Genomic DNA, 19,887 nt, shown 5'->3' with positions numbered 1-19,887 from the left:
AAGGAATTGGACACGACTGAGCGACTAAGCGCAGCACATATGGGAGCTTTCTGTATTATCTTTGCAAGTCTTCTGCAAATCTAGAATTGCTTCAAAGTAGAAAGTGTAAAGAAATGCAGGGCCCTCAGGTACTGGTGGGAAAGTTCCAAACTCCATCTGTTTTTGTGACATGGGAGAAAGGATCCAGAGTTGGCAGAATGTGTTCAGAAGATCCAAACAGAAATGATGAGGTTTACAACACATAGAAGCATTTAAGTGTAAATAGAAGTATGAGGCAAGATGGTGTTTGTTATCTTGCTGGGAACATATGGGTCATCTCCAGACCCACCCAGGGCTCCCCCTGGGGAGCGGGGAGCGGGAGCTGGGCTGAGGGTGGTCCTCCCGTGTGAAAGGAGAGGGAGTCCCGCCCTCAGTCTCTGATTGATTCATCAGCTCCTCCCGCCCCCTCCCCTCTCTTCCGGGCCCCATCAGGGCTCAGGCTAAGGGCTCCCGGGTGGCCAGCCGCCTCACAGCTGAGTTGTTATCTTCCCGTCACACACTTATCTGGGCACGGTTAGAGCTTCCTAATAACATTTGTCACTGACTGTAATCCCATCACTGTCCAGACCCGCTTGATTAGCCCCTCTGGTTGTTTTGGCTTTGCTCTGCCCCTCAGCCTCTTCCGAGGAAATTGGTAGAGAGACGAGTGCAGAGAGAGCTCCTGGTCTTGGAAAAAGAGAACAGGGACGAAGTAAACCAGGACCACCAAACTACTTCTCCAGTAATTAGATCCAAGTGGCTCAGCCTCCCCCCTGCTCCCCAATCAACCCTATTTCAGGCCCAGAAGCAGGAAAGGGGCCGTATTCTCTGGTGGTACGTCAAGCTACAGAGTCCAGCCTCGCCTCCGTTGTTCTCCTGACAGCTCCACTTGTTCCCGGTGCCCATCCTCGGTCTCCTGAGAGGGGAGAGGGGACCAGGGGTCAGGGAGGTGGAAACTGCAAGCCTGCTTACTGGGAGCCACGCACCCACAGCCCACACTAGCTATGAAGAGCCTGGGCCGCATTCCCCTCCCCTCCGCCAGGCTCCAGGGAGTGTCCTGGCAGGCCCTGTGGTTGTGTAACTCTCTTCACAGCTGTGTGCTGGAGGGCCGGTTCTGCAGCCCAGAACAACAAAGTATGTGGTGAATGCAAAGGGGGGAATCCTCTAAGGGGCACCCTCACTCAGCAGCTAGCTTGTGCATGCACCCCAAAGATGTGTAGACTGTGCCTGGTGTGGGAGTGTGGGTGGACGTGTGAGGGCAATGGGATCTGCTGTGTCTGAAAGTGTTAAGTGCAAGCAGTCCCCCCAAGTTGTGTGTGTGTGTGTGTGTGTACATGTGTACGTGTGTGGTGTAGACGCTGGCATGCTTGGCTGTGAGCTGGCCCTTTCTCCCTCCTCTTGAGTTCTGCTTCCCACACAGCTGCTACCCACCGCCCGCCCATCCCCTTTGCACAGGGTGGGAGCCAGCTGCCCCTCCCCGCTCTCTCTTGAAGGTATCCTGTTCTCATGAATCTCCCTTTATCTCTGGGCGTTTCCTTCCTCCATGGTCAGGGCTTTGTGCTCTGTCTCTCTCCGGGCACCTGCCAGACAGGAGGGAAACCCCGGAATGGCTGAAGTGAGCACTAGCCATGTGTGTGCATAGGAAACCCAGGGAGGCAGGGCCCTGGAGGCCGTGCTGCCCCCCAGAACCTCCTGTCTCCCTGCGGTCCTGGCCCCTCTACAGGCAGGACGGGGCACCTCTGCAGCCTCCAGCCCCTGCCCAGGGCCAGGATGCGGGGCACCGGCACCGCTGGCCAGAATCAGGCCCAGAGGGGGCGCGGCAGGCGCTATGAGAAGGTGGACGGCTCACAGAGAGGACAGGAGGGGGCAGCCATAACAGAGGCCCACAGACTAGGTGGCTTACAGCAGAGGTTTATCGTCTCATAGCTCTGGAGGCTGGAAGTCCAAGGTCAAGGGGTTGGCAGGGAGGGATCCTGCCGAGACTTGTCTCCTCAGCTGCGGATGGCTGTCTTTGTCTTCACATGGCCTTCCCTCTGCACCTGTCTGTGGCCACATTTCTCCTTCTTATAAGGATGTCAGCCATACCGGATTAAGGCCCACCCTAATGATCTCATTTTACTTTACTTACCTTTGAAAGACCTTATCTCCAAATATTGGGTTGGCCAAAAAATTTGTTTAGGTTTTTCTATAACGTTTTATGGAAACATCTCAAACAATCTTTTTGGCCAACCCAATACATCTTGAGGTGCTATGGTGAGGAGGCCAGTGTATGAATTTTAGAGGACACTGTTCAGTCGATGACAAGGTCGTCTCCACCTGCTCTCTGTAGGGCCATTTTCCAGCCAGCTCTGGCCAGAGCCATGGCATGCCCCTCACAAAACTTGAGCTCTTTGTCCTGCATGGCTGATAAGGCAGCTCTGGGTGTCATGGCTTGCAAATTAACTGCAAAGAAAACGGAGGATTTGGGTTGACGGGCTATTCTTTTAATAATTTTAGAGAAAAAGGCAATGCAACATAGTGGCACAAACGGGAGACAATAGTTGTGTGGCCTCCATCAAATTACTTCACCTCTCTGCATGTGTTTTCCTATGCACACCATCAGGCTCTGTGGGGATTAAGTGGGATCCCATGTGTGAAATGCCCAGGGCAGTGGCTGGCACATAGTAGGTGCTCAACACTTGCTTCCTTTACTTTCAGTTTTAGTCCTGATACCACTGCCGCCCCTGCAGACAGGACAGTGTGGTGATGACAGGTACCCTTCACCCGATGGGCTACTTGTCACATACCTGCTATTCATGCAAGGGAGCTGAGGCAAGGATATGCTGAGTGCTCCACGCAAATCGCATTCTGTTGCTTCTGAAAGGACTACACTCAAATGTCATTTCTGCTGATGTGGTCAAAGGCAAAATCTCTGTCTATAAAATGATTTTATTTTCATGGAAAGCAATGTCCAGTCTCAAGGGGTGTTTTGAATACAAAATTTGAAGAAACTCACTAGTGGCAAAGGATGGAACCCCAAATTAGAATCCCCTTTCCCTACAGAGTGGTTCTCAGACTTAAATGTGATACAGAATCACCCGATGGGGTGGGGTGGGGTCTGGTCAACACACAGATTGCCAGGCCCCAGCCCCAGTTTCTGATTCAATACACCCAGAGTGCATGCGTGGATGCGTGCTCAGTCGCTTCAGTTGTGTCCGACCCATTGCGACCCTATGGACTGTAGCCTACCAGGCTCCTCTGTCCATGGGATTCTCCAGGCAGAAATACTGGTGTCGGTTGCTATTTCCTTCACCAAGGTATCTTCCTGACCCAAGGATTGAACCCAAGTCTCTTATGTCTCCTGCACTGGCGGGTGGATTCTTTACCACTGTGCCACCTGGAAAGTCCCCAGAGTAGGACCTGAGAAGTTGCATTTTTAGCAAGCTTCCAGGCAATGCTGCTGCTGCTGATCCAGGGCTACACTCAGAGAAGCACAGAATCCAGCCCTGGCTAGGGTCTGTGTCACCTTCTCTCTCCAACCTGTCCTGTCTTTGCTGTTGTCCTACCTGCCTGAAGTGATTTTTCTGCTCTCATCCTGGGGGGTGTAGAGCAGTTTGTTGAATCTGCTCCATCTTCTCTCTGATTTATGTAGGCTTCTCATCTGTTAATGGGCAACTGTTTCTTTGACCTTCTTTCTTTTTCTCTTTCATTCCCTTTTCATATTTGGGCCTCCAGATACTTCATCAAGAACGAAGAGTAGACCCAGGTGAGGGTACAGCTCCCTCACTGAGGCCTGTGCTGACCCCAACTAGGAAGAGTCAGATGCGAAAAGAGCATCTTTCCCATCACCGGCCTCATCTTCTGTACCCCCGTGTCCCTCTACCCCAGCGCATCAGTTCCCTGGCCCCAATTCCCTAATCACTTTGGCAGAGTAAATAGTTGCCGGTGTGTGGTGACCCCAGGTCATAGCCAATGGAGGAATGTAATTAGGGCCTTCATTTCCGGCCATCTTGGGAGCCATCTTCCAGCTGATACTTGTTCCCCTGGCCCCCCACGCTGGTGTTCCTATCCTCCTGACCCTTCCCTGCTCGAGACCAGAGAGCTTGGGTTGATTGAGTTGCTCATGAGCAGATGTGGGTGTTACCTTCCTTTGTGTCTTTCCCTACAAACATCCTCTTCCTAGGGGCTGGATGCCTGCCCCTCATGCCTCTCATACCACGCCTCATAGTGTGTGCATGTGTGCTCAGTTGCTCAGTCATATCTGACTCTTTGTGACCCCTGGACTGTAGCCTGCCAGGCTCCCCTGTCCATGGGATTCTCCTGGCAAGAATACTGGAGTGGGTTCCCATGCCCTCCTCCAGGGAATCTTCCCCACCCAGGGATCAAACCCGTGTCTCAAGCGGCTCCTCATTGCAGGTGGATTTTTTGCCGCTGAGCCACCAGGGAAGCCCATAGTGTGTGAATGCTCTTTAGTGACCATTTCTGGGAGAGATCTGAGCCTGGAAGCTTGCTCTGTGCCACGTCTTTTTTTGACTCTGCAGCACACATGGCCACCATTGCTTTTCCAGTGTTAAGACCACCTTATGATCTTTCCCCCTGGTGTTGGAGCCCTACTCATTTCTGCTTGCTGGGAATGGGCCTGGGCGAGCTCCCTTGGGTTGAGAAGGCCTGAAGGACTTGGTGGCAGGTGGGACCCTAACATGGGAAGCAGAAGCCTTGCCTTTTCTTCCTGCCTCTTCTATCTCTTGATCCTGGATTGATTTCCCTTTGTCTTAGACACATGGTGCTGGGGTGCTCCAGTGGGGAGATGATGACAGATAACTGTTTTTGAGTTCTTTTGGAAACATTCCCCCCGCCCCCCCGAGTCAAAGCAGGGGAGGAAAACATCTTGCCTTTTCTCTGACTCTTAAAGCTCAGCCAGATTTGAGGCAAAAATAAACCCATGACTACTCCAAGAGAAAGGCCAAGAATCACTTGTATGTCCTCCCAGAGTGCCTTTTTGAAATGGGGAGGGGACTTTGAGGGAAGAAAAGGGCAGTAAATGTGATGTAATGTTTTGGTATCTGATGCCTTGAGCCTCATTATGGAAGAATGTCCAATTTAACCCTGAGGGAAGCAGAAATTTTATTGATTTAAGAAAAGGAGGCTCATTGGCCGTCATCTCCAGGAGGATCATTGCTGTAATAAACTTGCACAGCCCCCACACCCCACCCTGTGCCTGGGGACCCCAGCCTGGTATGCCCAGTCTGTTCTGGGCTGCTGGGGCAGCCAAAGGGTGCAAGCTTGCTCTCTCCAAGTGGGCCTGGCATGGACTTCCCTACCTGGCATCCCACTGGGTCCAGGGATCAAGCTCTCACCTCTTTCTTCTCCTAGAAAACTCTCCACAGGCAAAAAAGAGTCTTGACAGCTCACCCCACTGCTGTCTCCCCTCCGGACACAGCAGACACAGCCTACAACAAAATGCAAGGGGGCCACGAAAGAAACATTTCTTTCCTTGCTGGAAATCAGTGTAAGAGAGCCCTCTCCAAAATTTTTACTTGGGAGTAGGTGTCTCCATCGCTTAATGCTTGTGTTTAATGTCTATTCCCATATGTTGGTAAATTTCCCCCACTGTCTGAGGACCAGAGCCGTCTCCACCCTACCTCCTCCTGAGCTCTTCAGCACATCAGCTCATGGTGGTGGAGGTGATGCTAGTTGGAAGGACACTGCCACTGCCTCCGGCTCCCTTCCTGTGGAAACCCCTAGAAGCCTTAGGGTGGGCATGCAGTGAAGAGGGAGCCAAAAGCAGACCTCAGCCAGAGGACATGGAGGCAGAAAACAGCTGTCTTCCCCACTGCTCACTGGGTGAGCACTCTTGGCCAGCGTGGATAATGCTTTGGCCGTGAAGGGTAAGCCCTCATTCGTTGTGGTCTGGGCTCACTCCACCTGGCCTCTCACTTTCTATCAGTACATGGTCTCCTGTAGGTGTAGGAGAAAATTGCCACTTAAAAGGAAGGGGCAGGTGGGTCTTGGTAGCTAGGAGCTTATCTCGAATTAGCAGTCAGGAACTTTTGAGTTTATACAATCCCTGTTTGGAGGGATGGATACAGAAGAGAGTGTTATCCAGCAATTGTCCTCAGGCTTGAATCACCTTCTTTCTGAGATCTCTAGGATTTGGCTCCTGCCTGGGGTCCTGAGCTGTGAAGCAAGAGGCCTGGGCACAGATTTACCAACTTGGGCCTGTCTGGATCTCCAGCTTGCCCAGAGCACCTCGAGGTCAGAATGGAACAGAGTCTTCACTTACGGACATGCAGAGATGGTTCTGGAGGGGAGGGCGAGGTCCTAACTCCCATCCCTGCAGCTGCCTGGTGGGGAACAGCCCACTCCAGCTGCCGAGTGGTTGGAGAAGTTAAGGAGGCGGTGTGAGATGAATGTGTCCACTTGCTGGAGCAGGATTAAAATTAACAGGCTCTTATTACTGCCCCATTAATGCTGGAGTCAGTGCTGTGTCCATTTCCAGTGTCAGTCCTCTAGATGTCAGCTCAGGATGGACAGAGATGCTCTGCCTAGTCTGTTTAGAGACTTCCTTCCCTTTCAGAGGTGCCTTTCAGAAGGCACTTCCTTCCCTTCTGAAACCTTTTGGTGGGAACTCCTAGCTGAGGAGATGTTGAAGGCCAAGGTTTTGATGTGGTTGTTTCTGAGATCTGCGGAAACTGCATCAGGTAGCAGCATCATGTAGCTGCTTTGAGTACCAGAGAGAGCCCTTCAGATACGCATCCCAACCCCAGCTCTCTTAGTAACTTACAATGTGGGCCTGAGCCTCTTCCACAGCCTCTCTGATGTTAGTCTGTAATGTGGAGGGATCCCATTCAGTAGTCCTCTTCCTTCCTGGAGACAGGGAGGGATTCCAGAGATGAAAAATAGGAGCTGGTGTCCAGGAAGGAAATGGACAGTGTGACTCGGAGAGGCATTTCATCTGGTGTCCTCAATCTGGAGTCACTGGCCTGGGAGTCACTGAGCTTTTGGAGCCTTATGAACCCTCTGAAGTCATCTATAAAAACAGTGGGTGAGTGAGCACTCTTCAGAGTCTTCAAGAAGATTCTCAGAAAGGTCTTGGCACCCACAAACACCCACTGGTAGCTTTCGGTGAGAGCAGTCACAAGACTGGGGAGAATTGACCTCCTCTTTAGAGGCAGCATTTGAATCAGCATCTTGGCCTCTAGTCCAGGGGACCAAGAGCACGTTGTTCCTGATTCTGGGGAATTTGGGGGAAGGAAGAGAAGCATGAGAGATGGAGGCTGCTATGTGTGACGGGGAAGTCAGAGAAAGAAGAGAAAGACAGGTTTCCAAATGAGGTGCATCTCACCCTTTGTGGGCACAGAGCTGGGACTCAGAGACCAGGATATGTCTCTTCAAATCCTTGGGCACTGGTTTTCCTGTAGTGGATCAACTGTGGGAAAAGCACTAATAAGGCAGGAAGTTTTGGGGAGATGGTTCCTCTAGCTTCTGAGCCACTTTAGAGGAGGCTCCCTTTGTTGTCTTGGCCTGACTAGAATTTGGGTTGCTCTCATCTGGGGGTGTCTCAGGTATACAGTTGAGTATAATCAGTGACGCAGTTAGCAGCTTACTAAGAACCACGATCTCAAATAGAACCATTCTTAACAGGAGATCAGGATCTTGGGAAACTGGGAAGAAGGAAGATAGCCTGCTGGGAAAATGAGAATGAGGTGGAGTCATAGACATGAGCTCAAGTAAGTTCCAAGATCAAGATCATGTATGACCTAGTATCTGTCTGCCTAGCCAACAGCTAAGTTTCACCTTGTTAGAAATAAAAAGGGCTCTGATAAAAAGTCAGTGGGTGGTTTGTCATCAGTTCGATTCTGTTCAGTTAATAAACCAAATGTATGGATATGAGAGTTGGATCATAAAGTAAGCTGAGCACCGAAGAATTGATGCTTTTGAACTGTGGTGTTGGAGAAGTCCCTTGGACAGCAAGGAGATCAAACCAGTCAATCCTAAAGGAAATCAGTCCTGAATATTCATTTGAAGGACTGATGCTGAAGATGAAGCTCCAATACTTTGTCCACCTAACGCAAGAAACTGACTCATTGGAAAAGACCCTGATGCTGGGAAAGATTGAAAATGGGAGGAGAAGGGGATGACAGAGGATGAGATGGTTGGATGGCATCACCGACTCGATGGACATGAGTTTGAGCAAGCTCCAGGAGTTGATAATGGACAGGGAAGCCTGGCATGCTACAGTCCATGGGGTCACAAAGAGTTGGACATGACTGAGCTGATCTGAACTGAATAAACCAAATATTTGTGGGTTATCTGTTTGTCTTTGGTACCTTATCAGACACTGTCAAGAATGTATAAGAAGTAAAAGGTACAGTCTCTGATTTTGATGAGCTCATCAGTTGGCTGGGTAGAATAAACATTTATACAAGGAATAGCTGGAGACAACCATGGCTAAACTTCGTATAAGTGTACATCTAGAATTCAGCCTCTGGTCAAGTGCTCTTAGCTGGTTCTTTTATCTCCAATTTATAGCTTTTGAGAACTGATAGAATCCCAAGATTCACCTGTCTCTTCAACCTGTCCCATTTTAGGTATGAAAGTGTGGCCAGTGATAGTTTTCCTGGGAGGAAGTGACATAGATGAAGAGAGAATGAGGTTGTACCAAGATAGGAGATGAGGAGGAGGGGTGATTATGAAATTAAAGGTTGTCCTTTCCAAGAGATTTAAGAGTGTGGATTCCTCGACTTGCCACCATTCCTTCCATCTTTTACTCCACCCGTTCTTTGCCTTCTGCCTCTATTTAAGCTTATCACCTGACCGGGCACTCATTTCAATAAACCCCTCATTCTCCAGGAAAAAAAATGTCCTGATTTATAGCATTTTATAATGCCCTGATGTATGCCAGTTTCTGTGGTATAACTGTTCCCTCCATGATGAACTCAAACTACCAATGATTTAATGGCCAGATCCCAGAATCCCTAAAATTTAACACTCGGCTGTCCTGAGCTGGCCTGCCACTACAAGTCTTCTCTCTGTTGAGCTGGTCATCCACCAACCACTTAGCAGAGCACTGGGTCCAGATATTATTGGCAGAGTGGTGGCTTCCATAAAATTCCAGCTTGGGTATCACTGGGCAGCATCCACTGGGGATGGAAAGTTCAGGAAGGAAAATGTAGCTCTATTTGGTACCTGGTACCCCAACAGAATGATCAGAGACAAAAACTGAAAGTTGAGAGAGAGAGCGCGTCTATGCAGTTGATTCTTAAACTCAGGACAGAAGCTCATCTTTTTGAAATACGCTGTGTGGCCTGGACAGAGGACTGGCTTAGATGACCTCTGAGGATTATTAAGCCATTTTTTAAAAAACTTCTCTGAAGGTTTCTCAATGGGTTAGAGATCAGGACCCCTCTGTTTTCAAGATCGTATCCCACTGCCTTTCCACCCTGCTCATTGATCCCATCTTCCTCATAGCTTCTGATCCGTTTTGCTCCAGGATAATCCCCTTTGTCATCTACAAGATGTCGAATTACCCAGGTCTGGTTGAAAACGTCAGTACTTAAGAGGTCAAGGCTTACTAGTCCTACCTTATAAGGATATGCATTTCTTGCAATTTTCCCCTGCTCCCCTGCACGTTGAGATCCCTGATGGATTGAGGAGTGTATGCCCATCCACGAGGTACATTGGGAACAGAATCCAGGGGGCGTTGAGTCTTGGCATCCATGAGCAGGTAAGCGTTGGGGTGGGGAGGTTCAATTCAGCTTTTCCAGGTCAGTGGTCCTTAACCTTTTTGGCACCAGAGACTGATTTTGTGAAAGACAATTTTTCCATGGACTGGAATTTGGGGAATGGTTTCAGGATGATTCTAGTGTATTAAATTTATTGTGTATTTTATTTCTAATCTAATACCACTACTCACTGATCTGACAGGAGGTATCAGTCCCCGGCATGGAGGTTGGGGGCCCCTGATCCAGGTGATGTGCTATTCCAACCCGGCTCCTGTGGGAGCCTGGAAAGTCTACTGAAAGCCTCTAAGGTGAAATCAACCAGAAGTGTCAATCAGGCAGTGGAGCGGGGCCAGAAAAATCAATGCTGAATTCCAGATGCCAGGAGGGCAGGAGAGGGGGGAACAAGAGGACAGAATGAGAGCATTTGTTTGCAATTCTAATATAACAAATCAACAGATCACTGGGCAAAGATGCCTAATGAAAATGCACATGGTGGATGTATGTGGGGAGAGAGAGAGAGAGGAATGGAAAGTCCAGGCATGGGGCCTGCTGAGAAATTCAAAGGTATTCACATCCATGCCAACCATGTTGCCAAGGGCAAGGGTGCCCAGGGCAGCTAGCCTTGGGCTGAAACCTTAAATTTGCCATTTATTCATCGTGCAGCCTTAGACCAGTTACCTCACTTTCTTGCTCTTCCATTTCTATAAAATACAAACCATGTAGGGGCTTTGTGAGAATAAAAAGGGATAACCAGGATAGTTACTACCCACTATATGGAAAGAGCCTTTATTTTATATTCTTATTTAAAATGCTAGTTATGGTGACTGAGGATAAAGTTAATTTCCTTTCCTTTCTGGGGGCAGTTTGAAGGCCTTCACCAGGTTTCCTGTCTGGGCCCCTTGGAGGGAACCAGAAAATTCCACTCTTCCATAATTTTGCTTCCCAGTCTCTAACTGTGTGATGTGGGGCAGATTTCACTGGCCCGAGGTTTGCCCTTCCTCATGTGCAAAGGGATGGTCATGGTGCCTTGCTGCCTGAGCTGCTGTGAGGTTGAAATGCAGGGTTTTATGGAGATGTTGGTTGTCCTGACCTCACCCTTACTGCTGAGCATGATAGGCAGTCTCTGTTCTAAGTCTGCCACATGTAATATTTCATTTAACCACAACATCTGAAGCACCTCGTATGTGTTTGTGCTCAGTCACTCAGCCATGTCCAACTCTTTGCAACCCCATGGATTGTAGCCTGCCAGGCTCCTCGGTCCATGGGATTCTCTAGGCAAGAATATTGGAGTGGGTTGCCATTTCCTTCTCCAGGGGATTTTTCTGACCCAGGGATCGAACCCATGTCTCCTGCATTGGTAGGTGAATTCTTTACCACTGAGCCACCTGGGAAGCCCAAGCACCTAGTACCGTTATTCATTTGTGACTCAAGGAGAAGGGAAGTCAGACTTGGTTACGTCCAAGAACAAACCTGGTATCTCAGCCTTGGCACACTGGCTCCCCTGCCTCCATCTGGCGTGGTGTGCTCTCACTAACACGACGCAGGACTGAGTTGAATCCATTAGGCAGATGTCAACTCAGCTTTTAGAGTGGGGCAAACAATCCCCTTCATCAAGGACTTGTGAATTTAACCCTTTAACTATGGCCTTGATTTTATCACCTTATGCTGTGAGCCCAAGAGGCTGTGAACAATGTGGGTGTGAAAATGCCATCATCTGTTCAGAAGTGAGTGTCATAGTCATGCAGGGGTGACTGTGTGCTATAGACAGAATATAGGTGTCCCTCAAATTCACATGTTGGAACCTAATCCCCAGGGTCATGGTGTTAGGAGGTGGGGCCTTTCAGAGGAGCTTAGGTCATGAGGGTGGGGCCCTCATGGATGGGATTTGCATCTTTATAAAGGAGGCCCCAGAGAGTTCCCTCACCCCTTCTGCCATGTGAGGACACAGAGAGATGACAGTCAGCTATAAACCAGGAAGAGGGATCTCACCAGATCAGAATCTGCTGGCTCCTTGATTTTGGATTCAGCCTCCAAAGCTGTAAGAAATAGATTTCTGTTGTTTACAAGCCACCCAGCCTGTGGTATCCTGTCATAGCAGCAGTTCATATCTTATGAACGAAGATAATGCAATAATTTCTGGTTTGTACCAAGGAGATAGTCACTCAAGCACCACCCCCTAGGCAGCTGGATGCATCTCTGTGTCTGTGAGGTGCCTGCCATGGGCATGATGAGGGTTGAGTAAATGGACACCACAGCAGGCATGCCCACCCAGCTCCAGGGAGGAGAAGGCTGTGAAGAACATCAAGATGCTATGCATGTGAGTTACTCCAGACAAAACTCTGCTCATCTGCTCTATAGATAACAGGGAAGAGGGAGCAGGTGGCAAGTGTTGAGAGCAGTTGTGGGTGTAAGGGTGATGGTAGGAAGGTGGTCTATCTGGCCAGATCAGGAAGTTAATGAAAACCCAGCTTGAGGAGATGCCCCTGGAAGGGCCCAAAGGTACCCTTATTCACTCTGGGAGTGGGAATGGCAACTGTCAGCTTCCTCTGTACCTTAAAAAAATGATGTAGCGTGGGTACACTACAGGTGTGTCCAGCCGAGTCCTTGTTGTGTGTGGTTGGGGGCTGCACATCCACGGGTAGGCACACCCTCACTCAGACCTCACAGTCCCTCCCACCCTACACTAGCACCCACCTTGGCAAAGCTGGGCCCCAGGCTGCCTGGTGTGTGGGGTGGGGAAGGGCTGGAACATTCATCCCTTTGGATGCCACCACCAGTTAGCATACTGCAAGTACAAAACGTGGTTCTCTGTGTCCAGAAGGGAGGTGATTGCTGATGACAACATCCAAGAGAAAGGCGTGGCTAAGTGGGTGAGAAGATGCATGTTTGCTCTGCTTTACTCATTTGAAGGAGAGAAGTATGTGTAGGAGAGGATTTAAAAGCAAAACTGTCAGATTCTAGAAAAGAATAATAATGAAGACTGAAATTCAGCAAGATGACGCTCTTAAGTTCATCTGAATGATTTCTATCTGGCTCAGTTTATAAGTAGGGTATTTCGAGAGAGAGAGAATAAGGTAGGGGGTTCCCCCAAGTTCACGGAGGGGTATGTGGCCCTGTTGGCACCTGTTGTAGCATATGCCGACCTGTATTGAAGCTGATGGGGTCCCTGATCCTCTCTACCCATTGATAGGATCGACCTGTTAATTGCGTTTCTGGACTGGAGGCACACAGCTTTTAAAATGAAGCTCTGCCAGAGACGTTTTAATTTGAGAGAAGTGCCAATTTAGAAAACGAAGGGGAACCCTGGAGATGCCAGTCTCAGGAAATTCTCTCTGCTGAGTCCTTCAGTGACAATATTTTCCCTTCCATGTAATAAAGAAAGGGTACAGACATGAGGTTAATTAAGAGGGATGTATCCAAGGAAAGCTGAGCGCAGAGCAATCCAGGGGGAACGCGGCCGTGACCACCTGTGGCATGGACGTCACCGCCCTTGATTCCTATCGACTGAGAAAACAGACCATGCGCCCACTGGCAGCCGCAAATTGATTCTGGAAACGTCGAAGGTGAGAGGGCATGGAAGGCGCAATCATGAAACCGTCAGTGTCTCTTATCACTGTTCAGAAGGAGGAAAAGAGACAGTCTGCAGGGTGTCAGAGGAACCGAGTCCTGGGAAGAAAATGGCTTGGTTGGCTTTACGTTCAGGGAATATGGCTCCTCTTTGTGAAGTCTTGGAGCTTTAAGATGCCACTGGGAGCAGCCTGGAAGATGGAAGTCTCCCCTCGAAGAGAACAGGGTGGGAAGAAGATGATGCCACTGGTGGGATTCGCCTTTGCTGTGGAAAGAAGGCTACAGAGACTGGAGAGGCTCCGAGCATTATGGAGGAAGTTCTTCCAACTGGGGCAAAATGTTCTGTTTCTACATGGAACTCGAGGGTGCTGGGCCTCGGGGTGGGAGGGAATGCTGGGTGTGTGAATTGTGGTGGAGAAGACTGCTTTCCTTGGACCCTCGGCCTTCTCCCTGATGAAGCACCAGTGGTCAGGGGCACAGCTGGGGCAGCACAGACACCCACTCAGAACCGGCCCTGCTTGCAAGCAGCCCCTCGGACCCCATCAGCGTCACCCTGCTGGCGTTGCCAGCCTTGGGCTCACACAGGGGTTTGGCTTCTCAGAAACATGCCAGTCCCAGCAACCCACAGCCTGACGACTGTCAGATCAGGACGAGGGGAGGCCTCCAAAGGACTCCAAGAAGAAGCCAGACAGAAAATTAGGAGGCAGAAGAACTTCCCTGGCGGTCCAGTTTTTAAGACTCTGAACTTCCACTGCAGGGGGTGCAGGTTTGATCCCTGGTCTGGGAACTAAGATCCCACATGGCCATAAAGCTAAAAAAGAAAGAAAGAAAGAAAGAAAAGTCAGGAGGCAGAAGGTATTGCTTTTAGGGGCAGCCTGGTTCCTTGTTAAAAGCTGTGTGTGTGTGTGTGTGTGTGTGTGTGCATTAGTTGCTCAGTCGTGTCAGACTCTTTGCGACCCCATGGACTGCAGCCCCCCAGGCTCCTCTGTCCATGGGGATTCTCCAGGCAAGAATACTGGAGTGGGTTGCCATGCCCTCCTCCAGGAGATCTTTCCAACCCAGGGATCGAACCCAGGTCTCCTGCATTGTAGGCAGACTTTACATTCTGAGCCACCAGAGAAGCCCTCTTTCATAGTAAATTATAAGCTCCAGGATGCCTCGGACAGTTTTCTGTCTTAGCCACTGTTTTGTGCACGTTGGTGCTTAGCCCAGGGCCTGGAGCATAGGGTATGCTTTATGAGTGCTACCTAAATGCATGAAATGAGTTTGCAAAGGGGGACTTTTCTGAGTGACAACTTGGAGAGGACAGAGGTCAGCATTTAAAAGAAAAAAGAAAAAGAACAGGAAGAATCCTAGAGAAGGAGCAGATTGGAATCCAGAAAGCGAGCGTAGGTAGTGGAGTCAGCTGCCCACTGCGGAGAAATGAGATCCTGAGGCATTCCCAAGAGATGGGGGTGGGAGGGACATCTGCGAAAACTTCTGAAAAAGGAGTGGGTGCTGGAAGGATGCCTCATTCCCATCTTTCCAGGATTTTCCCCCTTTGTTTCTTGTTTCCCTGCTTGCTTACCTGCAGTCTTATATACATCCTGCAGGGTCCCCCCAGCTGCTGGCATCTGGGACCTCTGGGGCCCTGGAACCCTAAAATCCAGCCTGGTGACATCAAGCATTTTCCTTTTATCACAAGCTCTTTGCTCCTGACCGGTGACTTTTCTCCATCCCTTCAGAAATGTCCCCAGCTGTGCCGTCGCTTTTGCCCCTGGGTCTCCCAGGCCAGACCCAAAGGCAAGTGTGACTCTTCAGGGCTGGGGCTCCTCCTCAGATAGGATGAACCAATGGCCCCCCAGCCTCAGCAGATCTAGGTCTTCCTTTCAGCAGATGGAGTGGTGACTCGAGGCCAGAAATATCATTCTTGTGTGCATATTTTCATTGAGAGTGCTGGTGACGTGCTACTTTGCAAAATGGTTGGCACTCCTTTCCCCGAAGGGTCCCTTTCCAAACACAGCCCAGTTTAAACCTCTGGCCTCATTAAGCTGGGTCTGCCTTTGGGAATCTTCCATCTCTGACGTTCAGCCTTGACTGGCCTGGGGCAAATCGTTCTTTGAGAGGCCTTCATTTCCCTGACTGCCGGCCTAGCAGTCGGATTATCATATGACTGAATAGGTTGTTTAAATGTGGTAGATTCAGAATATCTTTATCTTTGAGCTTAAAAAAAAAAATAATTCCATTCATTACTACCTAGAAAGGCAGAGCTGAGTAGAATAAGCACGTGGACACACTGCTGTTCTACCGCGTTGGGATCTGTGGGCAGTGTCCTGTGCCTTCAAGCACGTGTCCCTCACTTGGAGACATCAGTGGGAGGTAAACAAATTCTGTTGTTCTCAGTTCAGTTCAGTGAGCAGGTATGGAGGACACAGACTAGCCCAGGCACTGCGCTGGGCACTGCAGACCCTGAAAGAATGAACCACGGCCTGAGGAGCTCCCAGGCTTATAGCTCAGTCTTCCAGGATGCTGTAAGAAGAAGCATCTTGTCCAGCATCTCACAACAAGTTCAGTGACAGAGCCAAGTTTAGAAATCCCTTTTAGACAAAATTTGCATTTTGTTGCAGTGCAGGCCAGGTGCAGTCTCATGGGGCAGAAGCGAGAGGGGGCAGGGAGGGCACCTGGGACCAAGTCAGGAGACGTGGGCGCTAGCTCTGACCCTGATGGAAACTTGCTAGCTCTGACCCTGATGGAAACTCGCTAGCTCTGACCCTGATGGAAACTCACCAGGTGATCGTAGGCAAGCCACAGTGTTGGGATTTACACTGGAAGGAACCCAGGGTCCTCTGTTCCTAGGATGTGATTAAGGAGGCTGAGTGAGTCTTTACTACTCCAAGCCTCTGATTTTTCTGTGTACTGTATAAAATAGAAATAATAATAAGATGATGCACTTCCTTATTTTACATTGATTTTTAAGAAATAAAATGTGAGAACAGCCAGCTGTAAGAATATTTAGGAAAAGCTCAAAGTCCATAGGTGTCTGGATTCTGCTTTTAGAAGCGTCATCCTGTGTATCAACCTTCTTTGGTCTTGATTCTCTTTGGGACCAGGTGTCCCAGTGAAACCCTTTAGAGCCCAGCACAGTTGTGGCAAAAAGAGTCAAAGACGATTTTGGAAAACATTCCACTTACGGGCAAAAATGCCTCCGCAGCATCTGGGCCCTTAACTCTGTAGAGTTGGCTCTTGCCACAAACCCGTGCCTGATCATCACCCTTCTTGATGAACTATTTGATTTATTCGATGGAGGCTCATTGGAGAGCCTTTCTAAGAGGAAACTGTGTAATAACATTTACCAGCAGCTTCAGGGACAGAGTGGAAGGAGCAGAGAGAATTATGACCACACACCGCTGGAATTGTTATCATATTAAACCTGTGTTCCCTGAGTGGATGGATTTTCTGATGCAGTTGGTATGCACTGCCTCTGGACAGTGAAATTGCTATCCTCTGCCACAGAATAAATTACCTGTCAGGCTCTTTTAAGCAGTTTCAGGATGGTTAGTTTGAAGGCAGCAGCACACGCTGGGGAAGGCAGGCGGGGCCCCAGGGCGGGGAGAGCGTACTTTCAAAAGTTGCCGATTGCGTGTCATAGTGTTATTTGCTGTGTCGTGTTGATCTGGTGCAATGTGACAGCTCCTCGTGAGAGGCAGAACCTCAAAGACTTGCAAACTGCCTGCCAGGTGTTTGTCTGCGCACCTACGTCTGTGGAAGGCATGGAGAAGGTAAAACAAGGCTCCCTTTTTAAATACAGGGATCCTGGCACTTTCCTGAGGTCGAAGCGCAAAACTTTTATGGTGGCCTCTTTGTGGGGAAGTGGAAGGATGTAACTGAATCCTGTAAAAATATAAGTGTGTCCTATGGCAGCAATGCACAACCTCTTGCAGACTCACACATGCGTGCGCACACACACACACACACACACAGACCACATCCACATACATGGAGTAAGATTTTCCAATTACCTTGTCAGAGCATGTTATCCTAATCTCATAAGCTTCAGAAGGTACATGCTGTTAACTTATGTTTAAGACATTTTCTGGGGTCAAGAACCAGGTGCTTTTCACCCTGGTAATCCCCCAGCCAGCAAAGCCTGGAGGACTATACATTAAAAGGTGACTGTATTAAAACTTGTGCAACTGGCTTTAGAGAAAGGGAAAGGAAGAGAGAGCAGAGAGGATCGCTCCCATGGACTGTGGCTGATCATCTGTCACCTGATCTGAGTTCAGGTCTTGCCCCTTTAACCAGGGGTTTACAAATGTCTTTGGCTACCTGATGTGAAGAGCTGACTCACTGGAAAAGACCCTGATGCTGGGAAAGATTGAGGGCAGGAGGAGAAGGGGACTACAGAGGACAAGATGGTTGGATGGCATCACCAACTCAATGGACATGAGTTTGGGTAAACTCCAGGAGTTGGTGATGGACAGGGAGGCCTGGCGTGCTGCAGTTCATGGGGTCACAAAGACTTGGATACAACTGAGTGACTGAACTGAACTTACAAATATTTGGATTCCTGAAGCTGTTTGAGCCACAGAAAATGCTCTTCTTTCTCCCACTAACATCCCTGGCGGTTGTGTCACTTGAGATGAATAGGAAGTGTGGTTGTTTAGTCGCTAAGTTGTGTCTGACCCTTTGCAACCTCATGGATTGTAGTCTGCCAGGCTCCTCTGTCCATGGGATTCTCCAGGGAAGAATGCTGGAGTGGGTTTTAACTTCCTTCTCCAGGGGATCTTCCCGACCAGGGATCAAACCCGCATCTTCTGCACTGGCAGGTGGATTCTTTACCATAGGTTCATCAGGGAAGCCTGAATAGGAAGTGTAGTCAGGCACTGATATATGCATATGCATGGATCTATGCATGTGTATGTCTATGTACTGTATATGTATGTGTGTGTGGATGTGTATATATGTGTGTGTCATCATATAGTATGTGTGCATGCATGTTAAGTTGCTCAATTGTGTCTGACTCTGCAACCCCGGGACTATAGCCCGCCAGGCTCATCTGTCCATGAGATTCTCCAGGCAAGAATACTAGAGTGGGATGCCATGACCTCCTCCAGGGGATCTTCCCGACCCAGGGATTAAACCCACGTCTCTGATGTCTCCTGCAATGGCAGGCGGGTTCTTTACCACTAGTGCCACATGAGAAGCCCCAATCATATATTATATGGATAAACATTATTCATGTGTTCTGAAGAGTGGATGGTCACCCCTTCTGGGAGACCTGTCTGCAGACAGCCAGGAGGATCTTATGAGGTACCCAGGGATGATTTCTTTCACAAGGGCTGGCCTCCTTAACTGCCAAGCCTGGGCAAGGCGGGCCACTGTGTCTGTGGTCCTTGTGTCTGAAACTCCGACACCTGCCAGCTGAGATGCGAGCGTCAGGGCAGCTGGATCTGGCAGAGCTGATTTTCTGCTTCTCAATTCCCTCCAGGCTCGAGATAAAATGAGAAGTGCAGTTTGTGAATGAACCAGGGACAGTTAACATTCTGGCTGAGAGTAAAGCACGTTGTATGTTATACGTAGTGATAATGGTGAGTTCATGCTTGCTGCCTGGGATAGAGAGTTTAAAAGGGATGTGGCAATTTGTCTCAATGGTGGTGGAAGAATGAGTATGTCCATATGCTTCATAGAACCGTGGCCTGTTGAACCTTCCATGTGCCTGCATGCTGAGTGGTGTCCGACTCTGCAAACCCATGTACTGTAGCCTGCCAGGCTCTTCTTTCCATGGGATTTCCCAGGCAAGAATACTGGAGTGGTTGCCATTTCTTCCTCCAGAGGATCTTCCTGATCCAGTGATCAAATCCGGGTCTTCTGTGTCTCCTGCACTGGCAGGCAGATTCTTTACCACTGAGCCACCTGGGAAGCCCAAACCTTCCACACCTTCCTGTAAAAGTCTTTTTAATGACTTACTATCCAGCAGTAGCCAGCCGATATGAAACAGAATTTTTTGTTTTGATATGCTGACAAATAGTCATACAAGAGATTGAAAAGAAAAAAAAACAACAACCATGAGATCCAGAATAGAATTGTCAATATAAAACACATCTAAAACGACACAGGATTATACTTTTTAAAAACATTTATTGGGCTGTTAGTGGGTGCTGATTTGGGCTAAGCCAGGCTAATTGCTAGCAAGAGGTGAATATGGGATAATACCACAGTCTAGTATCAGAGTCTTTGCTTTACCATTACACTATATGACTCTTTTAAATGTGTGTAAGACTAATATTGAGATTATCTAGCTAGGATGATCGTCTTATTCTTATATTTACTGTGTGATTAGGAAGAGAGCCTTTCCATGCTGGATAATGTGAACAATAGCTGTGCTGCAAATCATAACATTATGTATTGAACACCCCTTTATTTTTGCTGTCATTTTGGACCTTAGATGGTTGGAGCCTGGAAAATAACAATAAAAGAGATGAATGTTTATTGAGTGCTTACTACATGCCAGGCACTGAGCCCAGTGCTTTTTTCATGGATTTTGTCATAAAAGCAACCAACCATCACTTAATATCATCTGCATCTCATAGATGAGAAAATTGAAGCTCCAAGTGGGCAC

At 48.9% G+C, this 19,887-nt stretch overlaps 1 protein-coding gene across 3 annotated transcripts in view; it reads left to right on the top strand.

Moving 5' to 3' along the window:
• Window positions 1-19,887, top strand: part of PLXNA4 (plexin A4) — a 472,117-nt gene that overhangs the window by 126,182 nt on the left and 326,048 nt on the right. Inside the window, exon 4 of one of the 3 annotated variants that reach the window (XM_061165828.1) lies at window positions 7,642-7,775. The exons of the other annotated variants lie outside the window; for them this stretch is intronic. Within the exon in view, the coding sequence (XP_061021811.1) occupies window positions 7,642-7,680 (39 nt within the window). The 3' untranslated portion in view covers window positions 7,681-7,775. Of the gene's footprint in view, window positions 1-7,641; window positions 7,776-19,887 lie in introns of those variants that run through there. 3 annotated transcript variants of the gene reach the window in all.

The sequence above is a fragment of the Dama dama genome, chromosome 18 (genome assembly GCF_033118175.1).
Source record: "Dama dama isolate Ldn47 chromosome 18, ASM3311817v1, whole genome shotgun sequence".
NCBI lineage: Eukaryota > Metazoa > Chordata > Mammalia > Artiodactyla > Cervidae > Dama > Dama dama.
Note: the sequence above shows the minus strand (reverse complement) of the source record. Positions and strands in the feature narration are given on the sequence as shown.